This window comes from Macrotis lagotis, chromosome 7, assembly GCF_037893015.1.
Source record: "Macrotis lagotis isolate mMagLag1 chromosome 7, bilby.v1.9.chrom.fasta, whole genome shotgun sequence".
NCBI classification, from domain to species: domain Eukaryota; kingdom Metazoa; phylum Chordata; class Mammalia; order Peramelemorphia; family Peramelidae; genus Macrotis; species Macrotis lagotis.
Genome location: NC_133664.1, coordinates 215227636 through 215239776, shown reverse-complemented (window position 1 = coordinate 215239776; position 12141 = coordinate 215227636). Strand labels below are relative to the sequence as shown.

General features: G+C 38.0%; 1 protein-coding gene across 4 annotated transcripts in view; it reads left to right on the top strand.

Annotated features, from left to right (window-relative positions):
• LRRK2 (leucine rich repeat kinase 2) overlaps window positions 1-12141 on the top strand; it is a 262718-nt gene that overhangs the window by 23773 nt on the left and 226804 nt on the right. For all 4 annotated transcript variants that reach the window (XM_074194833.1, XM_074194832.1, XM_074194831.1 and 1 more), the window contains exons 6-7: window positions 9264-9398; window positions 10246-10377. In XM_074194833.1, coding sequence (XP_074050934.1) covers window positions 9264-9398; window positions 10246-10377 — 267 coding nt within the window. The remainder of the gene's footprint in view (window positions 1-9263; window positions 9399-10245; window positions 10378-12141) is intronic.

The window sequence follows — 12141 nt, the reverse complement described above, 5'->3', positions numbered from 1 at the left end:
ATATCCTTAGAGAAGAGAAGTCTCAGAGGTAACAAGATCAGACAATAAGATATCTGGATTTTTTCCTAAATTAAAGGGAATAGTCCTTGCACTTTATTCAAATTCCATAGCTCCTAATCTGGATACAGCTGGCACTCTCCTTTGCAGACAGCCCAATATTGTTTCCGATTGTTGCACTGATGGAATGAGCATGTCCTTCAAGGTTGAGCATCACTCCCATGTTACTGTTAGGGTGTACAGTGTTTATCTGGTTCTGCTCATCTCACTCAGCATCAGTTCATGCAAATTCCTCCAGGCTTCCCTGAAATCCCATCCCTTCTGGTTTCTAATAGAACAATAGTGTTCCATGACATACATATACCACAGTTTGCAAAGCCATTCCCCAAGTGAAGGACATTTACTTGATTTCCAATTCTTTGCCACCACAAACAGGGCTGCTATAAATATTTTTGTACAAGTAATGTTTTTACCCTTTTTCATCATCTCTTCAGGGTATAGACCCAGTAGTGGTATTGCTGGGTCAAAGGGTATGCACATTTTTGTTGCCCTTTGGGCATAGTTCCAAATAGCTCTCCAGAAGGGTTGGATGAGTTCACAGCTCCACCAACAGTGTAATAGTGTCCCAGATTTCCCACAACCCTTCCAACAATGATCATTATCCTTCTTGGTCATATTGGTCAATCTGAGAGGTCTGAGGTGGTACCTCAGAGAAGATTTAATTTGCATTTTTCTAATAATTAATGATTTAGAGCATTTTTTCACAAGGCTATAGATTGCTTTGATCTCCTCATCTGTAAATTGCCTTTACATATCCTTTGACCATTTGTCAATTTGGGGAATGGCTTTTTCTTTTAAAAATATGACTCAGTTCTCTGTATACTTTAGAAATGAGTCCTTTGTCAGAATCATTACTTGTAAAGATTGTTTCCCAATTTACTACATTTCTTTTGATCTTGGTTATATTGGTTTTATCTGTGCAAAAGCTTTTTAATTTAATGTAATCGAAATCATCTAATTGGTTTTTAGTGATGTTCTCCAACTCTTCCTTAGTCATAAACTTCTCCCCTTTCCATAGATCTGACAGGTAGACTAGTCCTTGATCTTCTAATTTGCTTAAAGTATTGCTTTTTATGTCTATGTCCTGTAACCATTTGGATCTTATCTTGGTAAAGGGTGTTAGGTTTTGGTCTAATCTAAGTTTCTTCCATACTAACTTCCAATTATCCCAGCAATTTTTATCAAAGAGGGAGTTTTTATCCCAATGGCTGGACTCTTTGGGTTTATAAAACAGCAGATTACTATAATCATGTCCTGCTTTTGCACCTAGTCTATTCCACTGGTCCACCACTCTGTTTCTTAGCCAATACCAGTTTTGATGACTGATGCTTTATAATATAATTTTAGATCGGGTAGGGCTAAGCCACCGTCTTTTGTACTTTTTTTCATTAAGCTCCTGGCAATTCTTGACTTTTTATTTCTCCATATGAATTTACTTACAATTTTTTCTAACTCGTTAAAGTAATTTTTTGGAATTTTGATTAGTAGGGCACTAAACAGATAGTTTAGTTTTGTTAGAATTGTCATTTTTATTATATTAGTTCTCCCTATCCATGAGCAGTTGATATTTGCCCAGTTATTTAAATCTGATTTAATTTGTGTGAGAAGTGTTTCATAATTGTTTTCAAAAAGATTCTGAGTCTGTCTTGGCAAATAGACTCCCAAATATTTTATATTGTCTGAGGTTACTTTGAATGGAATTTCTCTTTCTAGCTCTTCCTGCTGTTTCTTGCTAGACATATATAGAAAAGTTGAGGATTTATGAGGGTTTATTTTATAACCTGCAACTTTGCTAAAATTGCTAATTGTTTCCAGTAGTATTTTGTTTGGGTTTTTTTTTAGGCTTTTGCAAGGCAAATGGGGTTAAGTGGCTTACCCAAGGCCACACAGCTAGGTAATTATTAAGTGTCTGAGACTGGATTTGAACCCAGGTACTCCTGACTCCAGGGCCAGTGCTTTATCCACTGCGCCACCTAGCCGCCCCTCCAGTAGTATTTTGGATGATTTCTTGAGTTTCTCTAGGTAGACCATCATGTCATCTGCAAAGAGTGAGAATTTTGTCTCTTCCTTCCCAATTCTAATTCCTTCAATTTCTTTTTCTTTTCTAATTGCTGGTGCTAACATTTCTAATACAATATTGAATAGTAGTAGTGATAATGGGCACCCTTGTTTCACCCCTAATCTTATCAGGAATTCCTCTAGCTTCTCCACATTGTATATAATGCATGTTGATGGTTTCAGATAGATACTGCTAATTATTTTAAGGAACAGTCCATTTATTTATTCCTACACTCTAGTGTTTTTAATAGGAATGGATGCTGTATTTTGTCAAAAGCTTTTTCAGCATCTATTGATATGATCATATGGTTTCTGATATGTTTGTTCCCCCCCTCCATTTTTAAACCTAGCTTGTAGCTTTTAAAAAAAACTATTTTTTACTTCAAGTAGAAAATTAAAGGGCTTAATTCTGAAAATTATTATAGATAACAACATTTTTTAATGTCTTCTGGGAATCATTAAGGAAAAGATGGATGACAATGCCTCACTTTCTTGCCTTTGCTATATTGACTAAAATATGTTTTGTATAACTAGACTGCCTTTGAGCACTTTTTTAAAATTATTTTTTCTTTTTTAAATTTTCTTATTTTTTATATTGTTATTTTAGTCTTGTTGCAAAAGCAAACATAACCCCCCCACACAAAAAGATAGAAAAACCTCAAGACAGTTAGAGAGGGAAAAAAAAGTGTACTTCTGTCTGTTTCAGATACCATCAGCTCTGTCTTTCAGATGGATCACATTCTTTATCATAAATCCATCAGAGAAGTTGCTTCAATATGTTTTTCCCATGGATATTATGGCTAGCTGTACTTCCCTCCATCTGATTCCTCCCCACCCCCATTTATTCTGTTTTCTTTCTCTTCACTCTTTCCCTCCTCAAAAGCATGGTGTATCTGAACTACCCTCTCCTATGATCTTCCTTCTCTTCTATTACCTATATCCCCCCAGCCCTTCACTGTTCCCTTTCTCCCATACCTTTGCTCTCCTTTTTTCATCTAAGATAAGGTATATTTCTATACTCCATTGAGTGTGTATGTTATTTCTTCTCTGAGCCATTTTTGAGGAGAATGATAGCTTGCTCATTCTCCCTCTCCTTCCTCCCCTTCTACTCCATTGCAAAAGCTTTTTCTTGCCTCTTTATACATGAAATATTGTAGCCCATTCTACCTCTTCCTTCCCTTTCTCTAAGTACATTCCTTTCTTGCCCATTAATTCCATCTTTATAATGTATTATACTTTTATATTCAGCTCCCCTCCTGTGCTTTATGCTCCTTCTAATTACCCTAATAAATGAAAAGGTTCATATAAGGTATCACTATCATTTTCCCATGCAGTAATATAAGCAGTTCTACATCATTAAATCACACATAAATTTGCCCTTCCCATTCACCCTTTCTGTTTCACCTGAATTCTGTACTTGGAGATCAAACTCTCTGTTCAACTCTGGTCATTTCAGTAGGAAAGCTTGAAAGTCCTCTGTTTCATTGCATGTCCATCTTTTCAAGAAGATGTTCGGTGTAGTTGATTCTTAGTCATAACTCAAGATCTTTTGACTTCTGGAATATCATAGTCCATGCCCTTTGAACCCTTAATGTTTGCTGCTAAGTCTCATGTGATCCTGACTATACTACCATGATAATTGTTTCTTTCTGACTGTTTTTTAAAATATTTTCTCTGTCTTAGGAGTTCTGGAATTTGACTATAATATTCCTGGCAGGTTTTTGTACTTCGATCTTTTTCAGGAGGTGATTGGTAGATTCCTTCAATTTCTATTTTACCCTCTGCTTCTAAGATATCAGGGCAGTTTTGCTCTCTTATTTCTTGAAAAATTAAGTCTGGGCTCTTTTCCTGATTATGACTTTCAGATAACCCAATAATTTTTGAATTATCTCTCCTGAATCCTTTTCCCAGGTCAGTTGTTTTTCCATTGAAATATTTCACATTTTCTAGTTTTTCATTCTTTAAGTTTTATTTTATTGTTTCTTGATTTCTCATAAAGACATCAGCTTCCCTTAGCTCCATTCTACATTTGAAGAATTATTTTCTTTTTTTTCTCAATTTTTTTAATTTTATTTTTTAATTCTCATTTTGTACAAATGTTTTTTTTACATTAATAAAATATTCTTGTTTAAGAGTAAACAAAATACCCCTCCACCCATGAATATAGACTTGTTTGGGCGATAAAGTAAAGGGGAGAGAAAAAAAATTAAAATTAAAAAGAGAATAATAGTAATAATTGTAGGTATGGTCAGGCGGCGCAATGGACGAAGCACCAGCCCTGGAGCCATGAGCACCCGAGCCCACGTCCAGCCCCGTAGACCCAACAATCACGCATCCATGTGACATGCAAGCCACCTGATCCCCACTGCCCTGCAAAAACCCAAAAAAGGAAAAAAAAGCCCCAAAATAAAATAAAATAGTAATAATAGTAGGGGTGGCTGGGTGGCAGACAGAGCATTGGCCCTTGAATCAGGAGCACCCGGGTCTGTGTGGCCCCAGGCAGGCCCTACACCCTCCCCCAAATAATAATAATAAAAGATGTGCTTCGGTCTTTGTTCCAACACCAACAACTCTGTCAAGGGTGGATCGCATTCTTTATGGTAAGTCCATCGCAAAAGTTACTTCCATATTTTTCCAACATTGCCATTGCTGATCGCAGCTCCCTCCTTTCTTATTTCTCCACTACCATGTACTATATTTTTTCTCTCCTTTCACTTTGACTCTGCTGTAGGGTTGCTGAGTGGCGCAGCAGACAGATCCCTGGTCCTGGGGTCAAGAAGCCCTGAGTCCCCATACCATCCCTTAGGCCCAGAATCCACCTGGCCCTATGGTCCTGGACAGGCCTTCCACTCCCAGCCCCTTGCAAGAAGTAAAAAACAAAATGTGTTCTATCTGACCACTCTCCCCGCCATGGTTCATCCTCTCCTCCTTTATTCACATCCCCACCCCTTCCCCCTGCTCTCCCCCCTTTCTTACTCCAGATGCCTATGCCCCATTGAGTATATATGCTGTTTCCTCTCCTAGCCACCTCTGATGAGAGCAAAGGTTCCCTGATTCCCCCTTGCCTCCCCCATTCCATATCATTGCAATAGCTCATTGTAATAAAAAAAACTTATTATATGAAATATCTTGGCCTATTCCCCTCTCTCCTTTTTCTTTCTCCCATTCTATTTCCCTTTTTTTCTATTGACTCCATTTTTACACTATATTTGGTCTTCGAATTCAGCTTTCTCCTGTGCTTCAACTATAAAAGCTCCCTCTACCTGCTCTATTAACTGAGAAGGTTCATATGAGTATTATCACTGTCATTTTTCTATGTAGGAATACATGCAGTTCATCATCATTAAGTTTCTCATATTTCCCTCCTCTCCTCCAATCTCCATGCTTCACCTGAGTCCTGTATCTGAAGATCAAACCTTCTGTTCAGCTCTTGCCATTCCAAAAGGAACATTTGAAATTCCCCTGGTTCATTGAAAGTCCATCTTTTTCCCTGGAAGAGGACATTAAGCCTGCTGGGTAGTTCATTCTTGGCTGCATTCTACTCTTTTGCCTTCCGGTATACTATATTCCAAACCCTACGAGCTTCCAATGTAGTTGCTGCTAAGTCCTGTGTGATCCTGACTGCAGCTCCACGATATTTGAACTGTGTCCTTCTGGCTGCTTGTAATATTTTCTCTTTGACTTGGGAGTTCTGGAACTTGGCTATAATATTCCTGGGGGTTGGTTTTCTGGGATCTCTTTCTCAGGGGGATCGGTGGATTCTCTCCATTTCTAATTTGCACTCTGCTTCTAGAATATCAGGGCAATTTTCCTGTAGTAATTCTTTGAAAATGATGTCAAGGCTCTTTTCCTGTTCATGACTTTCAGGTATTCCAAGAATTTTTAAATTATCTTTCCTAAGTCTGTTTTCCATATCAGTTTTTTTTTTCAATGAGATATTTCACATTTTCTTCTAATTTTTCATTTTTTTTTTTGGTTTTGAAGTATTGATTCCTGATTTCTTGTAAATTCATCAATCTCCCTGAATTCTATTTTTTGTCTGAAGGATTTGTTCTCCTCAGAGAGTTTTCTTATCTCTTTTTCCATCTGGCCAATTTTGCTTTTTAAGGCATTCTTCTCTTCAATAACTTTTTGAACTGTTTTATCCATTTGACCTAAGCTGGTTTTTAGCATGCTATTTTCTTCAGCATTTTCTTGGATTTCCTTGACTAAGCCGCAGACTTCATTTTCATGTTTTTCCTGCATTTCTCTCCTTTCTTTTCCCAGTTTTTCTTCCAACTCCCTCATTTGATTTTCAAAGTCGTTTTGAGCTGTGTCTTAGCCTGAGCCCAATTTCTGTTTTTCTTGGAGTCTTTAGATGCAGGAGCTTGTGCTTCCTCATCTTCAGACTGAGTATTTTGATCCTTCTTGGGCTCATGCGCAAAGTATTTCTCAATGGTCTTCCTCTTATTTCTCTGCTTGCTCATTTTCCAGCCTGAGCCTGGTTTTGGGGTGCTTCCTGAGCTTTTGGGACACTACCACAAGGGTCTCAGTGTGTGAGGCTCTGTCCTCCCTCCTGGTCTGTGAATGACCTTATGGTCTGCCCTGCTCTGCCACGGGGCTGAGGTGGGGGGTGGGGGCCTGCTGTTCTATAGGGGGCCTAGACTGCTATTAGGATCTGAATGTGGTCAGAGCCCCAGAGTCCTGTTCCAGAGGCAGAGGACAGAGCTCTGCGGTCTCTTTTTGTCTTCATTCCCCTCCCTCAGCTCAATGGGCTCATGCCCTGGAGGCTCCTGCTTACCGGCTCTGCCTGCTTCTTTTTATGGATCTGGGCAGTGGAAAGACCACCCTGCTAGCTGTGTGCCCTGAAGGCTGGGTTCCATGTGCTTGCTCTGGCAGAGGTCCCCTGCTGTTCCCCCACTTTGTGCCCGGTGCTCCTTGGGGTGCAGCTCAGGAGACTCCCCCGCTGCTGTGAGCCACAGCTCCCAGCTCCCTGGGGCTGCCTCCGGGAGGCTGAAGTTCTTTCGCTCTGGTGGTCCACTCCTCTGGTGGGCCGCCCCTCCGACCCCGGGGAGCAGAGCCTTTCTGCTCTTTTCCAGGTTACCTTGACTAGGAGAACTGCCTCAATGGGTCCCTTTGTGGGTTCTGTCTCTCGAAAGTTTAGTTAGATCCTTAGTTTCACGTTTTATCAGAGAGCGCCTAAGACTTGATCCTTTCTTGTCACCATCTTGGCTCCACCTCCCCGAAGAATTATTTTCTTCAGAGTTTTTTTTTTTTAATCTCTGTTTCCATCTAGCCAATTCTGCTTTTTAAGGCATTCTCATCCTCATTGACCTTTTGTACTGCTTTTTCCATTTGACTGAAACTGTTTATTAACATATTATTTTCTTCTGTATTTTTTCTTCCTCCTTCACCAAACTGTTTACTTGATTTTCATGATTTTCCTGCATCACTGTCATTTCTCTTCCCAGTTTTTCCTCTGTCTCCCTTACTTGATTTTCAAAATCTTTTTTGAGCTCTTCCATAGCCTGAGACTATTTTATGTTTTTCTTGAAGGCTTTAGATACAGAAACTTTGACTTTGTCATCTTTTGAGTGTGTATTTTGATCCTCCATGGGACCAAATAATTGACTATAGTCAGATTCCTTTCCTTCTATTGTTTGTTCATTTCCCCAGCCTATGACTTGATTTTTTCTTTTCTTTTTTGTTTTGTTTGCAAGGCAGTGGGGTTAAGTGACTTGCCCAAAATTCACACACCTAAGTAATTATTAAATATCTGAGTACAGATCTGAACTCAGGTCTTCCTGAGTCCAGGCCTGGTGTTCTATCCAGTGTACCATCTAGCTACCCCACTATAATTTTCTTTGTTAAGGAAGAGCTCTTTGTTAAGGAAGGGCTCTGCTTCCTGGGTGGAGGGTGCATTTTCCCAAGCTTTTGAGAGTTTTATACAGTTTCTTTCAGGACCCTCCCCTCCAGGACCTCACTTCCTCCAGGGTCTTATGAGAGGCTCTGATTGCTTTCCTGGCTTGTGCTCTGGTCTCTGTATGCCCCAGGCCCTCCCTTCTGATGTAGAGCCATGAGGAGAGTCCCACTCCTCTGTGGCTGTATAAGACCCCAGACTGCAATCTGGATCTGAGTGTTGACAAAGCAACAGAGTCCTGTCCCAGGGGGCAGCAGGGATATTTCTTTATTCTTCCCCAACCCCTTTATCATCTGTGGGATGAGCACTCTGGAAGTTGCTGCTCAGTGGCTCTACAGGCCTTCTGGGTCTGAGAATGGGGCTGTGCTGAGGCCTGTACTGGGCTGGACTTAGAACTAATTTTAATGTGGCAGAGTTTTCCTGCTGACCTTCCAAGTTGTTCTTGGTAATCCTTGGGTTGAGAGGTCTGGACACTGCTCCACTGCCAAGGACCCAAGCGCCCCCAGGTTGTTCCTGGATGACTGGACCTCCAGCACTACCCAGGCTGAGCTATGGCCCTTTCCAACCCTTCTGGAACAGACCCTTTAGGCAGATCTTCAGAGTTGTCTTGGGTTGGAAAATTGTTTCACTAGTCTTTCTGTGGGTTCTACCACTCTAGAATTTAGTTAGAGTCATAACTTAAAGGCATTTGGAGTCATCCAGGAGAGAGCTTCTAGGAATTCTAGCCTTAACTCTGTAATCTTAGCTCTGGCCCTGAGTATTTTTCTTTTCTTGTTTTTTTTTTTTTGCAAGGCAATGAGGTTAAGTGACTTGCCCAAGATCCTGCAGCTAGGATTTGAACTCAGGTCCTCCTGGTTGGTACTCTATCCACTGTACCATCTAGCTGCCCTGAGCATTTTTCCTTAAAATAATTCACTCACTTTCCAATCTACCTTCTAACGTGTTCTTTTTGTTAATTATATTATTTAAATTTTATGTTTATTTATTTAAATTTTATTTAAAATACTTCTTTGCTTAAATTCTAAATCCTGTATTCTGTTCACTCCTTATTTAATCATTATATGTTTTCATATCAGGAGAGTAATGCTGATAAATTTGATCAAAATATTTTTCTTGCCTTTGTTTTGTATAAAGAGAAACTTTTGACTAATGGATTTAGACTAATTTATATTTTTCTAAATATTCAAAATCATTGATTAATTCATGCTTTTATATAATCCTTAAAGTTCATATTTTCCTTTCAATTCAGTTTCAGAAGAGCAACTGACTGAATTTATTGAGAACAAAGATTATGTGTTTTTGCTGAATGCATTAAAAAGATGTAATCAGGAAGAAGAAGTTGTTCTCTATGTTCTTCACAGCTTACATTCCTTAGCACTCCCATGTAAGTATTTACAAGAAAAATTGTCATTAGCCACTTTAATCACTCTAAACTAAAACATTTTTTCCAGGAGCTTTTTCAGAGATAATGTGTAAAGTAGAGAAAAATCAACTTTCTGTTAATATCTAAATTAGATTGTTTTCTGAAATTTTTAAAGTAAATATCACTTTTCTTGAAAAAGACTGTGAAAAATGAGCTTATGTGCCACATTGTCAAGTTTAGTTGATATTTCATGTCTTGATTCTCAGTTTATACATCATCAGTTTCTCTAAGTTACCATTAATAATTTCCATTTTTTGCAGCACAGTGAAGCTGTGAGCTCATTATTATGAGTACTTCCTTCATTACTATTATTAACATCTAATAAATGCCTTTTTTGAGTGAAATTCTTATGTGTCTTTCCATAAGTTTTTTTAGGTTTAACTGGTTACATTGGAGGCCTTCCTTTTAGATCTTTTAACTTTGTGTGTTCGGTTGCATCATTTTGTCTAAATATTTTGTTACCCTTGCTATCATTATATGACTAACTCACCTCCTTTTCTGTTTTTATCACTTCTTGTGGCCAAAGTAGCATTAATATATAGTCTACATGTATCATCTTCTCTTGGAGTAACCCTGAGTTTTATGTTTTAAAATTCTTTAGATAGTGTGATATTTCATGATTCATGGGTTTGCCCACACATGTATACATACATATATGTATGCAGACATGCGTGCATGCATGCAATCGCAAAATATTTGTGTTGAAGAGGTGTGCTGTATCATGACAATCAGTATTAAGAAGACTTGGATAAATGTGTATATATAAGGAAAAGTATTTCCATGATAATGTGTTGAAATTTTGATTTAGCCAGTAATGTTGAAGTCCTAATGAGTGGAAATGTCAGATGTTACAATATTGTGGTAGAAGCCATGAAAATGTTTTCTAGCAGTGAAAAAATTCAAGAAATTGGTTGCTGTTTGTTACACAGGCTTACATTGGGTGAGTTATTTTTCATTTAATTATATTTTATTTGTTGTTTAAATGTAGTATAAGTATAATGACTATTTTTAGCCTCTATACTCTGAAATGGAAGACTGCTGAGTAAAGATTTGATCTAGCTAGCCAAATTTAGGACTAAGATATTCATCTAGAGCTGTTGATTTAAGAATAAATGATCCTGCTAATGATTTAATTTGTTAAATGAAATAATTATGCTTTTGAGTATTTTACTGTCTTCTCCTTTATCTCTTTTCTATTCTTCAAAGATATAGTATAAGTATTCCTATTTATTTTCTTTGGGAAACTAAAAGGACTTCTTTACTTATATTCTAAATGTTTAGATTTGAGAAGTGGCACAAGAATAATCTCAACACTCATAGAGGAAGTAGATCAAGTAATGTAGTTGAAGTTTTGCAAAAATATTATTGGAACTTTATCCACTTCAGGGCAGTCAAAGATAATGTGATATATCTCTTCCCATAATGTTACCATTGCTAAAGACTTTCTTTAAAGTCTTATTTCCTTTTTTTTGGCAGACCTTCATATTTTGAAATCAAATCTGATACTTCTTAAATTACCCAAAAGTCTTTATTGCTAGGGTTTTTTTAAAGGATGAATTTTCATTTATTTCTTGTCATAGAAGAAAAATTACAGGACAGTCAGAAAGCCTGAGTTCTAGTTCTGCTTCTGACATGAGTTGTGTGACCACTGTGTGATCATTCAGATTATTTCTAAAATATTTTCCATTTCTAAGATTCTGTGATCTGTTTTGGTAAGGAAAATTCAGCAATTTTTGGCTATAAAGTAATGAGACTATAGCTTCTTTTTGTGGTTCATAAATGAACTCTGAAAATATATCCAGATTAAAACACTAAAATGTTTTTTGTATGTTGGCAATATTAAAGTTGGACAGCTAGATGGTACGTGGATAGTGTACCAAGCCTGGAATCAGGAAGACTGAGTTCAAATCTAGGTACTTAGGAGCTGTGTGACTCTGGGCAAGCCACTTAACCCTGTTTGCCTCAGTTTCTCATAAGTAAAATGAGCTGGAGAAGAAAATGGCAAACCACTCCAGTACCATTGTCAAGAAAACCCCATAAGGAGTCACAAAGACTGAAAAGACTGAACAACAAAGATTTTTACAAAGTTAGTCAATAAACATTAAATGTCTACTTTGTGTCAGACATTTTGAATGATTTTTAAAAAATTTTTATTTAAGACAATGGGGTCAAGTTACTTGCCCAAGGTCACACAGCTATGTAATCATTAAATGTCTGAGGCCGGATTTGAACTCAGGTACTCCTGACTCCAGGGCTGGTGTTCTATCCACTGAGCAACCTAGCTGCCCCTGAATGATCTTTTTTTAATGAAAAAGACAGTCCTTATTCTCAGGGAGCTTTCAGCTTAATTAAGTAAGACAACATACAAGAGGAAGCTCAAAGGTAGGGAAGAGAGAGGTACCTGGAACCAGAATATGATGATGAAGTCCAGAGGAGTGCAATCAGTGAGTAGGGAAAAGATTGCTGGCCTGAGAGTCCTTCTTAAATGGAAGTTCTGGGAAGAGCTACCCAACTTCATCCTCTTCAGTTAGAGGCAGGGGTCTCAGGGATAGATGAAGTATAGTGAAAAAGTATGAATCTTATTCTTGAAGGATGATGGGTTTCCTTTGGCATGATGATGAAGTCCATGGTAGTACAACTGAATGAAAAATAGATAAATATATCCCTTTAAGGTGACTATTTTTGAAAGAGAAGACAACAAATT